The sequence below is a fragment of the Mobula birostris genome, chromosome 3, assembly GCF_030028105.1.
Source record: "Mobula birostris isolate sMobBir1 chromosome 3, sMobBir1.hap1, whole genome shotgun sequence".
In the NCBI taxonomy this organism is placed as follows: Eukaryota; Metazoa; Chordata; class Chondrichthyes; order Myliobatiformes; family Myliobatidae; genus Mobula; species Mobula birostris.
The window spans coordinates 177,342,470-177,364,698 of record NC_092372.1 but is presented as its reverse complement, the minus strand read 5'-3'; the positions used below and the strand labels follow the sequence as shown (position 1 = coordinate 177,364,698).

The window sequence follows — 22,229 nt, the reverse complement described above, 5'->3', positions numbered from 1 at the left end:
CGGTGAGAGCATACAGCAGGATGGGGCTGACTGTCAGTGCCACCAAGACAGAAGTCGTTTGACAATGGAGTACCAGTGTCCCACCCACTCTACCTGCCTTCACTGTTGGTGATGAAAGCTGTCAGCAGTGCCATCTTTCAAATATCTGGGGAGCATTCTCTCTGAGGATAGCGGCACTGACAACAACATCCAGAGCCACATTAAACAGGCATCAGCTGCCTTTGGGAGACTTTGGCGTAGAGTCTTTCAGAACAGGAGCCTTCGTCCCTCTATAAAGGTCACCGTATACCAAGCAGTCTGTGTCACCACCCTCCTTTATAGCTGTGAGGCTTGGGTAAGCTACAACCGTCACATCAAGTCCTTGGAGCGCTTCCACATAAGCTGCCTCCAGCACATCCTGGGAATTACCTGGCGTGAGTGGGTGCCTCACACTGAAATACTTGTAAAGATCAACTGCAGAAGTATTGAGGCCATGATCGCCCAGTGTCAGCTGCAGTGGCTGGGGCACGTGATAAAGATGCCCCCATGTCGGCTACCCCACAGAGTGTTATATGGCCAGCTACATCATGGTCAACACTCAGCTGGAGGGCCAAAGAAGTGCTATAAGGATCAGATGAAGAATGCTTTAAGGAAGTGCAAGATCAGACCCGAGGACCTGGAGGATGTTGCTGCTGACCGTACCACTTGGCGATAGCTGTGTAGGGGTGGGGTTTGTACTCTGGAGATGGAAAGAACAACCAGAAGACAGCAGAAGAGATCCAGGAGAAATGCAGCCATGGTTACCACCACTACCACATATACATGTCTCACCTGCAATAGAGTTTGTGGGTCCAAGATAGGACTGTACAGTCATCAAAGGTCTCACCATTAAAGGAGTAGACGTCGTCATCGGATTTTGATGGACAACTGAAGAAGACTATTCTCAGTTTTTGATGTGAGATAAGGGATGCCATTGATAATTGGTGAGCACTGTATTGCATGGAGGGGAGGACGGTAGGCTGATGAGGAGTGGGAACTGACTTTTCCCAGCATTGAATGGACTTGCCCAACTTGGGCTGAGACATCAGCCTCTCCCTCCCAAAATTCCTCCCCCAACTTCCCCTTACACGCTGCTGAATGACTTATGGGAGTGAACAAACTCTACCAGTGTAGTAGAAAATTGGATGGAAATTTTCATTCTCAAGAAGGAATTTTTACATGCTGCAGTTCAGCTGCTGGCCTGTCACTTTGCTGATATAGTAAACGTTGTAAAAAGTGGATTGTGTAGGTTAGAAGTGAATTGTATTGTGAAGGTTTTGTGGAGTTTTTTTAGTGGTTTTCTTGTTTAGTTATTTGTTATGCCATTCTTTTTATACGGCCTGTCTTTACAATGAAAGCTGCTTATCTATGGGTTTTACACAGACTGGTGATCCACGTTGTCCTATTCCATTGTGCCTGGTCTGTGGCAAACAACTTACAAATATGGCAACGGCTCCAGCTTTCGCTAATAATGTCACAGTCAGTAAAAAGCAGGTTATTTTGTAGCAGAGCTTATTACCCAGAAAAGGAAAAGTCACACAGTTGGTGAGCACCTAATGATGCCAGCATGTAAAATTATAGTGGGTAAACTGTTAGGACAAGATGTAGGATGACAAATTGATAAGGTTTCATTCTCAAACAGGATGATATCATGAGTCAACAGATTTCACCAATAAAAGTCATGTTGTAGCATTTGTAAGATTTGTAAATGATGGTTAAATTTAAAAAATACTTTTTCTGTTGCAAAGAGCTGCCTGAAACAAGCAAAGGCCAAGATATATTTAATGTTTGGTCTTCATATCTGGAAACAAAAGGCCTGTCTTGGAGGAACCGTGTTGGCATCTGTACTGATGGTACCCCATCAATGGTTGGTTTCATGAGAGGTTTTGTTTCTCTTGTTAAAAAAAGAAAATCCTGATGTTGTCACAACACACTGCTTCAACATTGTAAATAAATTTTCATGTTGTAAATAGAATTAAATAAAATCAAGTTACAACCATTAGCTAAATTAAACCTACCCAACCTACTTTTAGAAAAATTTAATCCCATTTTGGCTTAAGCCAGTTCTTTAACAGAAATTTATTATGTTTGCCTTTTGAGTTTTTAAAGTTTATGAACGAGAAAGAAAGAGATTAATTTCAAGAAAGGTAAGCTCAGAACACAGAACATAGAAATCTACAGCATATTACAGGCCTTTTGGCCCACAATGTTGTGCCGGCCATGTAACCTACTCTATGTGAGTTGCTTGAATTTCCAGCATCTGCAGAATTCCTGTTGTTAACCTACTCTAGAAACTGCCTAAAATTTCCCTCCCACATAGCCCTCTATTTTTCTAAGCTCTGTGTACTTATCTAACAGTCTCTTAAAAGACCCTATTGTATCCACCTCTGCCACCATCACCAGCAGTGCATTCCAGGCACCCACCACACTTTGTGTGAAAAACTTACCCCTGACATCCCCTTTGTGCCAACTTCCAAGCACCTTAAAACTGTGCCCCCTCACATTAGCCATTCAGCCCTGGGAAAAATCCTCTGGCTATCCACATGATCAATGCCTCTCATAATCTTATACACCTGTATCAAGTGACCTCTTATCCTCTGTCACTCCAGGGGGAAAAGGCCAAATTCACTCAACCTATTCTCATAAGGCACACTCTCTAAAATGAGGAGGAATCTCAGAACAGATCCCTGCAGAACACCTCTAGTACTGACCTCCATGCAGAATACAAACCATCTACAACTACCCTTTGCCTTCTGTAGGCAAGTGAATTCCAGATCCACTAAACAAGGTCTTCTTGGTTCCCATGCCTCCTTACTTCCTGTATGAGCCTTGCATGGGGAACCTTATCAAATGCGTTAGTGAAATCCTTATACACTATATCCACTGTTCTACCTTCAACTTGTTTTGTTGCATCCTCAAAGAATTCAACTAGGCTTGTAAGGCATGAACTGCCCTTGACAAAGCCATGCTGACTATCCTTAATCAGATTATGTCTCTCCAAATGATCACAAATCCTGCCTCTCAAGATCTTCTCCAACAACTTGCCCACCACTAAAGTAAGACTCACTGGTCTATCATTTTCTGGTTTATCTCTACTCACTTTCTTGAACAAGGGAACAACATTGTTCCCATCCTCTGGAACTTCTCCCATCCATATTGATGGTGCAAAGATCATCGCCAGAGGCTCAGCAATCTCTTCCCTCATTTCCCACAGGAGCCTGAGGTATATCTCATCCAGACCCGGTGACTTATCCAACTTAATGCCTGTCAAAAGCTCCAGCATATCCTCTTTCTTAATATCTATATACTCAAGCATTTCACTCTGCTGTAAGTCATCCCCAGAATTGCTAAGGTCCTTTTCCCTGGCGAATACTGAAGCGAAGTGCTCATTAAGTACATTTGCTAGCTCCTCTGATACATTTTGCACCTGATTGGTCCTATTCTCACATGGCTCATCCTCTTGCTCCTCACATAATTGTAGAAAGCCTTGGGGTTTTCCTTAATTTTGCTCACCAAGGCCTTCTCACGCCTCCTTCTAGCTCTCCTAATTTAATTCTTAATCTCCTTCCTGGCAACCTTGTAATTTTCTAGAGCTCTAACAGTACCTAGTTTCTTGAACCTTTCATGTGCTTTTCTTTTCTTCTTAACTAGATTTGACATCTTTTGTACACTATGGTTCTTTTACCCTGTTATCCTTTCCCTACCTGAATGAAACATGCCTATGCAGAACACTATGCAAATGTTCTCTGAACATTTACCACATTTCTGCCCTGCATTTCTCTGAGAACATCTGTTCCCAATTTATGGTTCCAGGTTTCTGCCTGATAGCATCATATTTCCCCCTACCCCAATTAAGTGCTTTCCCAAATTGTCTGCTCCCATCTCTCTTCAGTGTTATGGTAAAGGAAATAGATTTGTGATTACTACCTCCAAGATACTCTCCCACTGAAAGATCTGATACCTGACCAGATTCATTTCCCAATATCAGATCAAGTACAACCTCTCCTCTAGTTGGCTTATCTATGTATTGCATCAGAAAACTTTCCTGAACACACCTAACAAACTCCACCCCATACTAACCCCTTACTCTAAGGAGATGCCAGTCAATATTAGGAAAGTTTAAATCACTCATCACAACAACCCTATTATTATTGCACCATTCCAGAATCTGCCTCCCTAGCTGCTCCTTGATGTCTTTTACTATTGGAGGTCTATGAAAATACAGTAGGGTTATTGCCCTTCTCCTGTTTATGACTTCCATCCACAATGACTCCGTAAACAATCCCTCTATGACTTCCTCATTTTCTGCAGCCAGGATCTTATCCCTGATAAGCAATGCCATGCACCCACCTCTCTTGCTTCCCTCCCTGTCCTTTTTGAAATATCTAAAGCCCAGCACACTCAGCAGCCATTCCTGCCCTGAAACATCCAAGTCTCTGTAATGGCCACAACATCATAGTTCCACATATTGATCCACACTCTAAGTTCATCCGCCTTGTTTATGATACTCCTTGCGTTAAAATAAACACATCTCAAACCATCTGGCTGAGATCATCCTTGCACTATCATCTGCCTATCCTTCCTCACAAACTCCCTGCAGGCTGTCACTACTTGTGCACCATCTCTGCCTCTTTACTTCGGTTCCCACCCCTCTACATATCTAGTTTGAAACCTCCCCAATAGCATTAGCAAACCTCTCCGCCAGAATATTGGTTCCCCTCCAGTTCAGATGCAACCTGTCCCACTTGTACAGGTCACCCCTTCCCCAGAAAAGGTTCCAATGATCCAAGAACCTGAAACCCTGCCCTCTGCACCATCTCCTCAGTGCTATCTTCCCGTTCTGACCTTCCCTAGCTCGTGGCACCAGGAGTAATCCGGAGGTTACCAGGCACACTCAGCAGCCATTCCTGCCCTGAGTCATCCAAGTCTCTGTAATGGCCACAACATCATAGTTCCACATATTTATCTGCACTCCTGCTCTTCAGCCACCTTCCCAGCTCCCTAAACTTACTGTGCAGGACTTCTAACCCTCTTCTGCCTATGTCATTGGTACCGACTTGTACCACGACCTCTGGCTGCTCACCCTCCCCTTCAAGAGTATTCTGCAACTGCTCAGAGGTATCCTGGACCCCAGCACCTGGGAGGCAGCACACTATCCTGGTGTCTCTTTTGCTGCCGCAGAACCTCGCACCTGTCCCCCTAACTATCGAGTCCACTATGACCATTACTCAGCCTGATTTCACCCTACCCTTCTGAGGCTCAGAACCAAACGCAGTGCTTTTGGTCTGGTTGCAGCTGCCTTGCCCAGTTAGGACATCCCCCTCAGCAGTATCCAAATGGGTATACCTGTTGCTGAGGGGAATGGACCCTGCTCGGACTGCTTTCTCCCTTTACCTCTCTCGCTGTTTACCCATCTACCCCCTCAGTTCTGCACTCTGGGTGTAGCCACCTGCTCAAAAGTCGTATCTATCATTTGCACTGACTCCCACGTTATCCTTAATGTGGTCTTTCATGAGCTGGAGTTGGCTGCACTTTCCGCAGGTGTAGTCATCAGGGAGACCATCAGGCTCCATGAATTCCTACATCCTGCAGGAGGAGCATTCCACTGCCATATCTGCCATCTTGCCTGCAATGTACAATGAGCAACCAAGACCAAATCAGCAATAACAAAAGCTTAACTACCTTTTTTTTATAAGAAAGTTTAGCTAAAAAAAATCATTCTTTACTCAAAAGAGCATTAACAATTATTTTTGGATTATTGTATCCACAACTTATTGACCATGCTAATGCACTGTGAGCTGTAGATAGAATAACTTTTATGCAGGGGTTCCCTGAGACCTGAAAATTATTTCCAGGGCTCCTCCAGGACAAAAAGGTTGAGAAAGGCTGATTTAGATAAGTTGTTCACAATTATTACTTAGATTCTCCCTTAATTGAATGCAAAATGTAGCTGATTATTGTTCTATTGCTAACAATACCAAGGGATTCACTGCAATTGCAAACTTCATATAAGGCGTATTTGTGGAAACATTTCCCAACTGCAGAACTGCAGTTAGCATTTACTTGAAAGCACAGTATAAGAAATTAGTACATAGGTGGTATTCACAAGTCTCTGTGGAGCTACAAATCATGAATTCCAGGAAGTGAAAGTACAGGGGCCTCTGTCTCTTGGAAATTATCTACAGACAAAATCTATGAACACCCTATTTCACTGACAATGATACAGTGAGTTTACATGTTCAAGCCTGAATTCCCATCAAGTTGGAATGTAGTCAAATACAATGGATTAGTACTAATGAACATTAATTAATCAACCAATTTTTAAAGACTTTGCGAAAGGTACATAACTCTACTGGCAAAATACTAACTAGATGATTACTGGATGAATACAATAAAATCCTAGCTGCATTTGCAACTGTTAAATGCAATTACCTACTTTTTTTTAAAAAAAGATTGCCAGTAGAAATATGACCACATTTTTCTCAATTCAAATACATAATTAATTGATGTGTGCTTCTAACTGTAAACATTAATTCTCCTGAAATGACTTACAGAAACATAGAAACACTACAACACAATACAGGCCCTTCAGCCAACAATGCTGTGCTGAACATGGACTTACGTTAGAAATTACCCAGGGTTACTCATAGCCCTCTATTTTACTAAGCTCCATGTACCTGTCCAGGAGACTCTTAAATGACTCTATTGTATCCGCCTCCACCACCATCGCCGGCAGCCCATTCCACAGACTCACCACTCTGTGTAAAAAACTTACCACTGACATCTACTCTGTCCTTACTTCCAAGCACCTTAAAATTGTGCCTTCTCATGATAGCCATTTCAGCCCTGGGAAAAAGCTTCTGACTATCCACACGATCAATGTCTCTCATCATCTTATACACCTCTTTTTCAGGTCACCTCTCATTCCCTGTTGCTCCAAGGAGAAAAGGCCAAGTAAGGCATGTTCCCAAATCCAGGAAACATCCTTGTAAATCTCTTCTGCACCCTTTCTATAGTTTCCACATCTTTCCTGTAGTGAGGTGACCAGAGGGGAGCACAGTACTCCAGGTGGGGTCTGATCAGGGTCCTATATTGCTGTAACATTACCTCTTGGCTCTTAAACTCAATCTCATGGTTGATGAAGGCCAACACACCGTATGCCTTCTTAACGATAGAGTCAACCTGCACAGCAGCTTTGAGTGTCCTATGGACTCGGACCCCAAGACCCTCTGATCCTCCACACTGCCAAGAGTCTTACCATTAATACTATATTCTGCCATCATATTTGACTTACCAAAATGAACCACCTCACACTTATCTGGGTTGAACTCCATCTGCCACTTCTCAGCCCAGTTTTGCATCCTATCGATGTCCCACTGTAACCTCCGACAGCCCTCCACACTATCCACAACACCCCCAACATTTGTATCATCAGCAAATTTACTATCCTATCCTTCCACTTCCTCATCCAGGTCACTTATAAAAACACGAAGAGTAAGGGTCCCAGAACAGATCCCTGAGGCACACCACTGGTCATCGACCTCCATGCAGAATATGACCCGACTACTATTTGCCTTCTGTGGGCAAGCCAATTCTGCATCCACAAAGTAAGGTCCCCTTGGATCCTATGCCTTCTTACTTTCTCAATAAGCCTTGCATGGGGTACCTCATCAAATGCCTTGCTGAAATCCATATACACTACATCTACTGCTCTACCTTCATCAATGTGTTTAGTCACATCCTCAAAAAATTCAATCAGGCTCTTAAGGCATGACTTGCCTCTGACAAAGCCATGCTGAATATTCCTAACCATATTATGCCTCTCCAAATGTTCATAAATCCTGCCTCTCAGGATCTTTTCCACCGACTTATCAACCACTGAAGCAAGACTCACTGGTCTGTAATTTCCTGGACTATCTCTACTCTCTTTCTTGAATAAGGGAACAACATCAGTAACCCTCCAATCCTCCAGAACCACCCCCGACACCATTGATGATGCAAAGAAAATTGCCAGAAGCTCAGCAATCTCCTCCCTTGCCTCTCACAGTAGCCTGGGGTACATCCTGTCCAATCCTGGAGACTTATCCAACTTGATGCTTTCCAAAAGATCCAGCAATCCTCTTTCTTAATGTCTATATGCTCAAGCTTTTCAATCCGCTGTAAGACATCCCTACAATTGCCAAGATCCTTTTCCATAGTGAATACTGAAGTAAAGTATTCATTAAGTACCTCAGCTATCTCCTCCAGTTCCATACACACTTTTCCACTGTCTTCACATATTTGTAGAATGCCTTGGGGTTTTCTTTAATCCTACTCGCCAAGGCCTTCTCATGGCCCCTTCTGGCTCTGCTAATTTCATTCTTAAGCTCCTTCCTGCTGGCTTTATAATCTTCTAGATCTCTATCATTACCTAGTTTTTTTAAACCTTTCATAAGTTTTTCTTTTCTTCTTGACTAGATTTACAACAGCCTTTGTACACCACAGTTCCTGTACCCAACCATCCTTCCCCTGTCTCATTGGAATGTACCTTTGCAGAACCCCACACAAATATCCCCTGAACATTTGCCACATTTCTGCCATACATTTCCCTGAGAACATCTGTTCCCAATTTATGCTTCCAAGTTCCTGCCTGATAGCTTCATATTTCCCTGTCCTCCAATTAAATGCTCTCCTAACTCATCTGTTCCTATTCCTCTCCAATGCTATGGTAAAGGAGATAGAATTGTGGTCACTATCTCCAAAATGATCTCTCACTGACATCTGACACCTGACCAGGTTAATTTCCCAATACCAAATCAAGTACAGCCTCTCCTCTTGTAGTCTTATCTACATGTTGTGTCAGGAAACCTTCCTCAACACACCTAACAAACTCCACCCCATCTAAACCCTTTGCTCTAGGGAGATGCCAATCAATATTTGGGAAACTAAAATCTCCCACCACAACAACCCTGTTATTATTACACTTTTCCAGAATCTGTCTCCCTACTTGTTCCTTGATATCCCCGTTACTATTGGGTGGTCTATAAAAAACACTCAGTAGAGTTATTGACCCCTTCCTGTTTGTAACTTCCACCCACTGAGACTCCATAAACAATCCCTCCATGACTTCCTCCTTTTCTGCAGCCATGACACTATCTCTAATCAGCAGTGCCACGCCCCCACTTCTTTTGCCTTCCTCCCTGCCCTTTCTGAAACATCTAAAGCCTGGCACTCAAAGTAACCATTCCTGCCCCTGAGGCATCGAAGTCTCTGTAATGGCCACAACATCATAGCCCCAAGTACTGATCCACGCACTAAGCTCATCTGCTTATGCATTGCTGTAACATTTAGTTTTCATTTTCATTCTCCTCCCCAGGATAAAACACATTTTTATAATAAGGTCTTCACAATTCCTCGCCAGTGATATTTTCAAATTTGCCTCTATATTTTAAAACCTATCTCAATTATAAAAACAGACAAAAAAAGATTAACACACAGCTTTACACGTGGCCAACAATATATCTTAAAATAGATTAAACTAAACAATAAATGTTTGCTCTCACCTGTTTCTGAAGGAATGTTTCACTGTAGTAGTTAATTATTGGTTTAAGATCATTTGAACGACGAAATTCATCCAAACTGTAATTTAAACTCACAGTAATTGGTGTTAATTTATCCCGAAAGTCTTTTTCATCCTGAAAGAAATCAATAGAAACACTTAAATTAACACAGATATCACCAAGTTGGTGACAAATACAGTTTTGTTTCTAAACATCAATATGTAATATTGGCATTAAAATATATTTAGAACCATAAGACATAGGAGTAGAATTAAGCATTCCACCCATCAGATTTGCTCCATTAGTCAATCACGAATGCTTTATTTTTCCTCATTCTCCTGCCTTCTCCTTGTAACCTTTGATGCCCTTACTAATCAAGAGCCTCTACTTTAAATATACCCAAAGATTTAGCCTCCACATCCATCTGTGGCAATGAATTCCAGATTCCCCACCCTCTAATTGAAACCCCATCCTTAATATTGGACTCCAACATCTTACCAGCCACTGAAGTCAGGCTAACTGGCTCATAGTTTCCTGTCTTTAATCTTTCTCCTTTCTTAAAGGGAGGAGTGACATTTGCAATTTTCCAGTTCTCTGGAACCATTGAAGAATCTAATATTTCTTCAAAGACTACCTTCCCACCTTATTTCAACTGCACATTGAAATACATAGAGAACTGACTATTAATCAGTACTATATCATAGAAACTTTTTAAATATTCAGTAATTCTTTTTGAGTAGTTGCATGTCAGCCGGTTACTCTGTAGTGACCCGCACATGGGCTTTCATGCAGTGCCAACTAAGGATGCAGCAAAGAAGAATGCAATGCCATGGCTAATTAAGCATTTTTGTGTGTGACTAACACCATTGAGCCTGCTGCTCCAGAGGAAGAATAGCCTCCAAGGGTTTGCCACATCCCTTTACCACTGGTTCCAATGGATGATACGGGCAATTCATAATGAAGCCTTGGGCCTGATATCTGAAAAAATCATCACTTTACATTCTGGCAAAGGAACTTCCTCCACAACTCCATCATGAAACAAATGACACAAAGGCTCATAGTTTGTTTGCCTTAAAAAAGGAAATAGTTAAGAACTGACTGAATTAATTTTTTCACAATCCTAGACAAATTCTTCAAACAGAATATTCCATGTGCTGAAATAATGGAAAATAATGCAAGAGAGGATTTTTTTTTTATTAAAAGTTGAATCATTGATCATGGTCTTTCAAACATTATATAGCGTTGGCAGGACAGCATTCCCACTCCAGTTTCACTCCCAGCCCCCCACATAATGATACCATTACAGACAACCCAAACGTCACTCTTATAATAAATCTAAGGCCATTGTCAAACACCTCTACTATCCTTCCCACAATCTCTTTGACCTCCTACCATCAGGCAGAAGGTATCGCAGCTCAAGAACCAGAACAGTCAGGCTGGTTAACAGCTTCTTCCTCCAGACCGTTAGCCTTCTAACACCCTGCTGCCACCCAGAACACAGGTACACCATGTAAGAATGCCCTGTCACCCCCACCCCCCCCACAGAAATATTCTCATCCTTCTTTCACTTTTCATTTTCTACTTCTGCTATTTCACCTATTTATGACTGATTATTTTATTATAATAGGGCCAGTAACATTATACTGCCATACGTAATCATGCACCTCGCACTTTATGTCAGCCTGTTACTCTTCAGGCTATGCCACTTAGGGTCTTGTGCTATTATTTTGTGGCTGTATGTGCTGGATTGTAACTATATGTACCATGTGTGACTATATGTACTGTCCATGTGCAACTACATGCACCATCTGTGTGTGACTACATGCACCGTGTATGCACTGTGTTTTGCACCTTGGACCCAGAGGAACAATGTGTTCAGCTGTGTACATGTGCAGGGGTGAATGACAATAAACTTCATCTCGAACTTGGAAAGTAACCTAAAGTTTAATCATTGTCACATCACTGCAATCCCCTCAAATTACTTTCTTATTTTAATCTCAAATCACCTTTATACATGAATACATTTGTACAGTGAAGTTTACGTACTCACAGACGATCTTCTATAATCCATCATTATTGATGTCAAGTCACTGTATTATACATTCACAAATAGCCTACAAGCATTCCTAATGTCCTTTTCAGCCTTGCCTTCAGTGAAGAAGTTATTTCATACCAATACATTCCTGCATAATGAAAAGCTCATTTCCAATACAAATGCAATGAATGTGAATTCCTGGTAAAAATATGCTCATCATATTAAAATAATTGCTTCATTGTTTGTTTGAGCTACTGTACATCACAATTCCACTGAAACTTACACATTAACATTCAATTTTCTTCCTTGATAAATCTAGGCATATTACATTTATTTCAGTCCTGATTCATCACAAATGATTGAAAAATACATTTTTGTCAGCTTGAAGAATAAATTGTTTTCAAGACTCATTTTTCTTTAGATTTATCCACTCTCAGTATGCCAGATACCAACCAAAGGTAGGATGGCCAGGGACATGTGAAGGCTATTGAATAATTCTGCTGGCTGAAGACTGCTTCTCTACTGCTACACAAGGAATATCTGCAATATCCATGGCTTCTAATCCACAGAAGCTTTAAAATACATGCCACAATTGATTCAGTATTTACCCACAGCAGATGACCTTTGACATAGCAGGCAGTAATCTTTAAATAGGGCTAGAGAGAAAAAAATCCGATACTAGTTACCACATTGCATGATATAAAATGGTAAACTGACCATTGCTGCAGACGTACATGTGCAGTGCTGGGCAGGGACAGATTAACTAGAAGTGGTTCTCATGACATCTAAGATCTATTAAAATGCATTGAGAAGGTTTGCACATGCATAAATCTCCCATTCAGCATTCCTGATTTCCAAAGGTTAATCAAAAGTGCCTAACAGCCAATCTTCTCTTGACCCCTATTTTTTGCTTTTGTTTGCATGGCTGAAGGTTAGAGCTCAGAACTTAGGAACAGGGAGTCACAGACGGGGTCTTTAGCGTTATATACTACAAATATAGACCATTCAGCCCATCATGTCCACTAAGTATCCACCCATCCTAATTCCATTTACCAGCACTTGATCCACTGCATTCTTAACATTGGCAATTCAGGTCCTCATCAAATTACATGCTGTACGTGGCTTTGCCTTCACCACCCTGTCAGGCAGTGTGTTTCCAACCCCAACCACCCACTGGATGAAAATGTTCCTCCTCACACTCCCTTCTAAACCTTTTGCTTCCTACTTTAAACTCATGCACTCTGGTTACAGTGTTCTGGGGCTTGGAAATTTGGACGTTTTCAGAGTTCGTATGATAAGCCAGGTAGAGATGACTATGATCAGGAAACTTTTTGTTAAATGGGTGCATGTCCATAATATTAAGCCCACTGTATGAGATACCAGAGTAATTAAAGCCTTGCAATCATACAGTATCTCCTACAAGCAGCAAATGTCTTCAAATGAAATGGACAAAATTGGTCCCCTTGGAGTTCAGAGTAGTCATCTATGCATGGAGGCGACTGAGTTGGGGAGAGATCATAAATGTATTTTTTGCATCTGTATTTACTCAGGAGATGAACACAGAATCTATAGAAGTGAGGCAAAATAGCAGTAAGGTCAAGTCCTTTGACAAGTTCTGTACAAAAGGTTGGTCAAGAAGAATATGTCACTAGGCATTCAGGATGAGGTAGTAAATCAGATGAGACATTGGCTTCACAGGGGAAATCAGACAGTGGTATCAGATGGATGCCTCTCTGACTGAAAGCCTGTGACTAGTGGTGTGTCGCAGGGATTGGTGCTGGGTATGTTGTTTGTCATCTATATCAATGATCTGGATGATAATGTAGTAAACTGGATCAGCAAATTTGTAGATGACAAAAGATGGGGGCATAGTGGACAGCAGGGAAAACTATAAAAGCTTGGATCTGAGCCACCTGGAAAAAATGACAGATGGAACATTGGCCTTAATAAATCTAAGTATTGAGTACAGGAGTTGGGAAGTTATGTTGAATTTGTACAAGATGTTGGTGAGCCTAAGTTTGAAGTATCATGTGCAGTTCTGGTCACCTATCTACAGGAAAGATATCAATAAGGTTGAAAGAGCACAAAGAAATTTTACAAGGATGTTGCCAGGGCTTGAAGACCTGAATTATAGAGCGTCAGGATGCTGGAGCAGGGATCTAATCGCAGACCCAGTACTGTGCACACAGTGATATTAATTGAGTAACAAATCCCAACATACAAACCAAGTCAGCATCAAAGTTCAGGCAGAGAACAAAACATCCAGAGAAATCCAAAAGTCAGAATCAGAAAACAGACAGATTCAATATTCAGACAGAGTACAGATACAATACTAGAAAGGATCAGGAAAATTCACTGGCACAATCTGGCAACAAACAGGTAAAAACACAGGATTGAAATACACTGAGCAATAAACAGAGAGACAGATGATAGGTGGAGCACAATGAGACACAGGTGGCAGCAATACAGGTAATAATGCAAAACAGATGAGAGACAGAGTACTTAGTAATACAGGGGCCAGAGTAGAGCAGGAGTGGGGACAGGAGCAGATGGTAATACAAAACCACAGACTGACAGATGGGGGGGAAGATACACAAAAAGACAGAGTTCAACAGGAGGTACTGACATGGAGAAAGGTTGAATAGGTTCAGACTTTATTCCATGGAGTGTAGGAAAATGAAGGGAGAATTGATATACATAATTATGAGGGGTATAGAGAGGGTAAAAATAACCAGGCTTTTTCTACTGTGGTTGGGTGAGAATTGAACTAGAGGTCATAGGTTAAGGGTGAAATGTTGAAGGGAACATGATAGGGAATATTTTCACTCAGAAGGTGGTGAGAGCTGCTAGTGGAAGTGGGTGGATGCAGATTCAATTTCAGCTTTTAAGAGAAATTTGCACAGGTGCATGGATGGGAGGAATAGGGTGGGTTATGGTCCTGGTGTAGGTCAATGGGACTAGGCAGAAATAATAGTCCACCATGACTAGATGGGCCAAAGGGTCTGTTTCTCCACTGTGGTCTATGACTCTATGACACTATATTAAAAAATAACTTAAAGCTTTGAGTAGTTTGTCAGCTAAGTACCCAACCCACAGGAAACCTTTGGGCTGAACACTTCTTAAGTAGGTACTTACTGTAAGATAAACAACAAATTCCTGGAGGGTGATTTGTTCCGTTTTACTGAGGACTAACTGGAAAGTGTGCTGCGGCCGGTGATAATTAAAGAACAGCGTTCTCTCAACTCCTTTTTGCTTCAGTTTGTCTAGCTGAAGGTTAGCATTCAGAACTTGAGGAAAAGAAAAAAAAATTGAAAGTTTATTAAGTTAGTTTCACAAGCTATACATAGAATGTAACATTTTTATTATTCAGATAAATGTTTTAAAAGCCATTAGTAAAATAGGTTCAGGTCCATTCTACAATATATAAAGTCAAGTAGGTAGAAAAACTCAGATAAAGGTCTAGACAAGCTGTATTTATAAATCATAGGAATAGGGGGTTTAACTACTGTAGTGCTGGTTTGCTGCAATGTGTGTGTCAAACTTCAAAACCTGCATAATGTAGTGTTCATATTGGTATTGATTTATTATTGTCACATGTACCAAGATACAGTGAAAACCTTGTCTTGCATACTGTTCATACAGATCAGATCATTACACAGTGCATTGAGCTAGAACAAGGTAAAACAATAACAATGCAGCATAAAGTGTAAAGGCTACAAAAAATGCAGCGCAGGTAGATGACAAAATATTAGATCAAAATGAGGTAGAAGATAAGGTCAAGAGGTCATCTTATCATACGAGAGGTCAGTTTAAGAGTTTGATAACAGGGGATAGTTGCTTTCCTTGAGCCTGGTGGAACAGGCTTTCAGACTTTTGCATCGTCTGCCCGAAGGGAAAGGGAAGAAGTGAAAATGTCCGGGACGAGTCTTTGATTATTCTGAGTGTGATACTGAGGCAGCAAGAAGTGTAAACAGAGAAAAGAGTGGGGAAGCTAGTTCTTGTGATGTGCTGAGTGTTGAAGTACAAAATGTTTCAAGATCAGATGCCAACCTTTCATCCCCTGCCCCCACCCCCCAGACTCCGCTTTAAGTTCAGAGATGGAGCCTGCTACTGGACTGAGATGCCAGATTATAACGATCGGCTTTGTGGCAGCCACAGGCTGGTATGTCCAGCATTGCCACACATATTGCATTATGCTGTATGTGCTGTCTGCTTTGCCTTTTCCTTTTTCAACATATTTTGTATCTCACAATTACATAGGAGTATTTTAAAATTATTTTACGTATGATTCTAAAAATGGATTTTAAACTTTCTAAAATTATTTACAAATATTTTTATTGTTTTTGCTATTCTATGATACTTAGAGGTGGTTGCGATCAGCACTATTTGGTGAAGGTCATTGACTGCATTAGCTGTTAGAAGGCCACAGGGATGCTGTGGGTGAACAGGGCCTGAGCCTGCGTTACCTGAGGCCTGGCTGACATGAGCAGATGGCTTCACTTTGCACAATGACCACACAGCAAAGCCTCCAGCACACTGGCAGTGGCGAGAGGTAACTTTGAACTCCAGGCACCCTACAGGAGGCAAATTGCAGATCGAGGACAGTGAAACAGTGGTACCAGCAGGTGGGCATTTTACCATCAGTTTGACCTGATTCAAACTAAAAGTGTAGCTTATACCATGAAGGGGTCAGTTTTGTCATTGTGTTTCAGTACACGGGCTCGTCCAGTGCTCACCTACTACGTTCGGAATGCCATGGCCCGACACAGCTGCAGAAACCTTCACAGTGAAGCTGTAAATTGAAAGGGAGAATAAAGGTCAATATACCTCTTTCCTCATATTATAATCCCTCTTCTATTGGAACTCCAGTATGTGTAACTAGACTGGTGAACATTCCAGCAGTCTATCCTGAATGCTCTGGAGGACAAGTTGAGGCACACTTATGATGAATGGAGCTTCCAGGCTAATGGACAAAATTGTCTATGTTTGTGGCAGAAATAACAATGAAGCCATCAATGTTCACCATTCCTAAGGAGGAAAATGGAAACAAATTTTGGGCATCACACAGGGGCTGAAATCAATGGAGTTTGAGGCGCCTTGGCCTTCAAGAAGCTTTGCGTTAACTATCTCACCACAAGACATCGCATGTAACTGAACAAAGGTTAAGGTTCTTATGAGGTAGTTAACCACTCAGTGTAACAGGGAAAGTTAAAGCTGGTACAAAAATAAAGTAATTAATGGCCTGATAAGATTTGATTTCTGCAAAACAACAGGCTTTAAAATTACCACAAATCTACACATCTTTGAAGCTAGCAGGACGAGTGAATAGAGGATTAAGACATGTTGGCCAGCCATGGGAATACAGAAGTAGGGAGGTCATGCTGAAACTACGTAAAACTGTGAGAGCCAGCCAGAATATTGCATTCACTCCTGGTCACATTAAAGGAAGTGTTTGTGCTGGAGAGAATGGAGGGAGATTTCCAACAATGTTGTCAGGGCTGAAGTGCTATAGTCATAAGAGACTGTATAGTTTGGTGTTATTATATTTTAATGAAAGAGATTGAGAGGTTATTTAAATTAACTGTACAAAATTATGAATGTGTGTAATATATTACATAGTCACAAGGGAATGCAGAGAGGTTTATACAAATGTTCCCTATATAGATATATTAAATGAAATGTTTTACATATGACAGTAGTTGTAGTGTGTTTCTTGGAGAGAGAGAGAGAGAGAAATAAGCAGAGGCGATTTTGAGACAGAGAATGATTCAATACAACATAGAGACACAGAGCTGGGCTGTGTGGATGTTTTGGTTCACTCCTGAAACGATCCATAACCTTTTGTTTTGTGGAAAGAGAAACAGAGGTCTTCAACCTGAAATTTTTCTCCTTCCACAGATACTGCCTGGCCCACCGCATGTTTCCAGCATTGTTTGTTTTCATTTCAGACTCCCAGCATCTTCTGCCCTTTGATTTTCTATGATCTTCTTTTCTTCCATTGTTAAAAGGGGAAACTTGGAGCCAATATTAAGAATCAATGATAGTTTTCAACTCCCATCTTCTAACTTTCCCTTCTCCTTCATGTTAAATGGCACCAACTACTACACATGAAACAAACTGTTTTGAGATTTTTTTTAAAACCAGTTCTCATCTGATTTAAGTGACAGGATGCTGTAAGAAGTAGCATTGGATATTTGAACTATTTTGGCTTCTTGTCAACATCAACTCTCCAACTGATAACCTGTTACTTGGCAACCAGATCAAGACTGGTAATCCACGATATGATGAATCACAGCTGTGAACTCATACTTTCCTGACAATTGATTTAAAAAAATACATTGATTGGTCATAATAATGTCAGCCTTAGTTTATAACAACACAGAAAGAGACTGTTCATCTCAGACTAGCTTCCAGTATTGCAATCCCATCAGTCCTATTCCCCTCTCCTTATTTCCCAACAGACTTGTTCTTCCCCGTATGCTCATTAATTCTATTTTGATTACTTTGCCATTTCCAACACTAAGTGGTAATTTGTGACCAATTATCCAAGTAGCCCGTCATTTGGCATGGGGAGGGTTGGGGGAAATACCTAGTGGATCTAGGAGAACATCAAGTGGAAACCAACAAGTCCACAGGGAGAACCTACAAGTTGCAGACAGGCAATACTCAGGACTGAACCCAGGTCACTGCAATAGTGCTAGATTGCTACGTCACCACGACATGTATGTCTTTAGTTTGAATGATTAAAAAGGTCAGCATCCCTGCTTCTTAATGTATGCCACTCAATTTAGTTTTCAAATTATTCACGTTTTCAATGACAAGATTAGGAAATGTGTCCCATTGTTGGCAGAGTAGCAAGTTGGAACATGTTCAATGGAAAATGGTGATTAAAAATAATGCTGCCATGGACTGCCTACAGATTCAGATACAATGGGGAAATGGAACAGTATCAAACAAACGTCTTTTGATAAAGACAAATCTCACATATGGACAGTGACCATTCCGACTATATGTCATGTGCAAGATTGAAATTGAGAAGGATTTTGGAAAGGTCATGCTGCATGTTTCAGTGAAGGCCCACTGCCAATATCACAAGATTCTTCTGATGAAATAGAGTGCTTGGATGTCTTGCCAAAATAAATAAATTTGAAAGAAGGAACACTCTCCTTTTTTGTATAAGGTCATATCTGAAATATTCTGCTTAGCTTGGATCCTCTCACGTATTGAGCCTTTAATCCATTGAAATTAACGTTCATACATTTAACAACTCAGTTACCAGGATGGACTAAGAGCCAAGAACGAGTCTCTTCACCTGACAGATTATTAAAACTCTGTAGATCAGAAATAACCATGAAATTCAATTCAAGTTCAATTGTCATTTAACCATGTGTGAATACAGCCAAACAAGACAGCGTTACAGGGAATGAGGGGGAGTTGTAAAAATCCTTTTTTTCTGTATGACATTGAGGACAATGAGTTTAGGGAGGGGGATAGTATGTTGATGGTACCAAGTATTAAGAAGGTGGATGTGTTTAGATGTCCAGTAACACAGAACAGCAGATAAATACACAGAATGCTGTGGGAAACACTGGAAGAGTCTTCTGAGATTTTGCTTGTGCCCTAAGAGATCTCAATCTAGACCCCAGAAATCTCCTCCCTTGCTTCTCTCAGTAAAGTGGGATGGATTCTATCAGGCCATAGGGAGGTATCTAAATTAATGTTCTACAAAAGACCAACACTCCTTTGTTTTTGATATCAACATGCCCTAGAATATCAGCGCAGTCCTTCCTGATCTTACTATCACCAGTGTCGCTCTCCTTGGTGATTAACGATACAAAGAACTCAATTGGTAGCTCATCCACATCTTTTTACCAAGTAAATAACTATGGATATTCCTCATCTTGCCCTCTCAATTAACCATTTTACAAACAAACTGTAAATCATCTACTTTAATATATTCAGCGAATTTGGCTCACTGTGCACTTCGAGTTGTAGTGATCCCTGTGGGAATCTGAACAGACCCATTTATTTTCTATAAGTTGAGCACTTTCCCATCAATGCCACTGTATTATCTCCAACCCCAAGCACTCTTATCATATATGGCAAATCTTTTATGTGGCATTTAATCTAATGTCTTTTAGAAATTCAAACGCATGACATCAACTGGTTTCCCTTTAGCCAATTGATTATCCAATCTCAAAGAACTCTTCCAAATCTGTCAAACATATTTTCCATTCATAAAGCTATACTGACTCTTTTTAAATGCCCTGTTATTACCTCCTTAATGAATTCCAGCATTTTCCTCGTGATAGCAAACTGCTCCGGTATCCTGCTTTCTGTCTCCCTCCTATTTTGAATTGTGGCATTGCATTTGCAGTTTATCTATCTTTTGTGACCTCTCCAGAATACAGAGAGTTTTGGTAGATTACAATCAATACATTCACTACCTCTGCAACCACTTCCTTTAAGACTGTAGGATACAGATCATTAGATCCAGAGATCCTTTCAGCATTTAACCCTGTTAGTTTGGCCGGTATTTTTTTTTAGTGATGGAGATTGTTTTAAGTTCATGCCCCAGAAAGGCATTTGATTATCTCGTAACTTTGGAATGTTCTCAGTGTCTTTGCAGGGAAGACTGATTCAAAATAGTTATTTAGAATCTCTGCCATTTCTTTGTCTCCCATTATTAGTACGCCATTCTCATCCTCGATGGAAGAAACATTTCTCTTAGCTATTTTTTTTACATATTCCCGAAGAAGCGCTCGCGCTCTCTCTCTCTCTGCTTACTATATTATTTACTAGTTTATTGAAATGCTTTTGTAATAGATAATGGTATGACACCTAAAACCTTGACAAACTTCTATAGATGTAGAAAGGAAGGTCTATTGACTGGCTGCGTTATGATCTAATATGGAAACACCAATCTCCATGACATAAAATCCAACAAAAAAAATAATGGATATGGCCCAGTCTATCTCGGGTAAAGCCCTCCCCACCATTGAGCACATCTACACGAAGTATTGTCACAGGAAAGCAGCATCCATAATTAAGGGCCCCACCACCACCCAGGCCCCACTCTTTCCTCGCTGCTGCCATCAGGTAGAAGGTACATGAGCCTCAGGACTCACGCCACCAGGTTCAGGAACAGTTATTGCACCTCAACCAAAAGGCTCTTGAAACAGAGCAGATAATTTCACTGAATGTCATTTGCCCAATCACTGAACCATTCCCACATTCCCACACTCCTATGGACTCACTTTCTAGGATTCTTCATGCTCATGCTCAGAATCAGGTTTAATATCACTGGCATTGTGAAATTTATTAACTTAGCAGCAGCAGTACAATGCAATACATGATAATATTAAAAAAATAAATAAGTAAATCAATTACAGTAAAAAATATGTATATTAAACAGTTAAATTAAAAATAGTACAATAACAGAAATTAAAAAGTAGTGAAGTGGCGTTCATGGGCTCAATGTCCACTCATATATCAGATGGTGGAGGAGAAAAAGCTGCTCCTGAATCATTGAGTGTGTGCCTTCAGGCTTCTATACCTCCTTCCTGATGGTAACAATGAGAAGAGGGCATGTCCTGGGTGATGGGGGTCCTTAACAATGGACTCTGCCTTTCTGAGGCACCACTCCTTGAAGGTGTCTTAGATACTACAGAGGCTAGTACCCAAAATGGAGCTGACTAATTTTACAACTTTCTGCAGCTTCTTTCAATCCTGTGCAGGCGCACCCTCATACCAGACAGTGATGCAGCCCGTCAGAATGCTCTCCACAGTACATCTGTAGAAGTTTTTGAGTCTTTAGGTGACAAACCAATCCTCCTCAGATTGCTAATGAGGTACAGCGGCTATCTTGCCTTCTTTATAGCCGCATCGCTATGTTGGGATCAGTATAGATTCTCAGAGATCTTGACATCCGGGAACTTGAAATTGCTCACTCTCTCCACTTCTGATCACTCTATGACTATTGGTTTGTATTCCCTCCTCTTACCCTTCCTGAAGTCCACAATCAACTCTTTGGTCTTACTGATGTTGAGAGCAAGGTTGTTGCTGTGACACCACTTAACTAGCTGGCATATCTTGCTCTTGAATGCCCTCTCATCTCCATCTGAGATTCTACCAACAAATTCTCGACCGTCTTCATACCACTGAATTTGCTCTTGCTTAACTATAAGAAACTAGTCTCAGTCTAAAGTTTCTTATCCTCAAGGGGATAAGTTCAAAGGAATCATGTGAGGAAGTTTTATTCCTCACATGTGCTGTGAGCAGTAGTTGAGGGGGCAAGAATGAAGGGATATGGGCATTGTATAGGCAGAAAGAATTAGTTTCATCAGGTATTTAATTATTAGTTTAATTAATTTGACATAACATTGTGGACCAAAAGGCTTGCTCTTGTCTGTATTGTTTTCTGTTTATGACCCTGTATTGCTTAGTAGGTTTACCATTCACTGTGCATTTCCTACCCTTATTAGTCCTTCCAAAATACAACACCGGAGTGTTTTCGGGACTAAATGGAATCTGCCCTTTCTCTGCCAGTAATAATGGTCATCGATATCTAAAACTGTAGATGCATCTGAAAAATGTAAACAGTTATGTAAACTGACATTCAATTCAAGTGACTTCAT

At 40.9% G+C, this 22,229-nt stretch overlaps 1 protein-coding gene across 1 annotated transcript in view; it reads right to left on the bottom strand.

The window, feature by feature from the left end:
* Positions 1 to 22,229, bottom strand: part of itga8 (integrin, alpha 8) — a 270,386-nt gene that overhangs the window by 113,089 nt on the left and 135,068 nt on the right. Inside the window, exons 16-18 of the mRNA XM_072253739.1 lie at positions 16,329 to 16,384; positions 14,728 to 14,879; positions 9,561 to 9,692 (exon numbers count right to left, since the gene is read on the bottom strand). Coding sequence (XP_072109840.1) covers positions 9,561 to 9,692; positions 14,728 to 14,879; positions 16,329 to 16,384 — 340 coding nt within the window. The remainder of the gene's footprint in view (positions 1 to 9,560; positions 9,693 to 14,727; positions 14,880 to 16,328; positions 16,385 to 22,229) is intronic.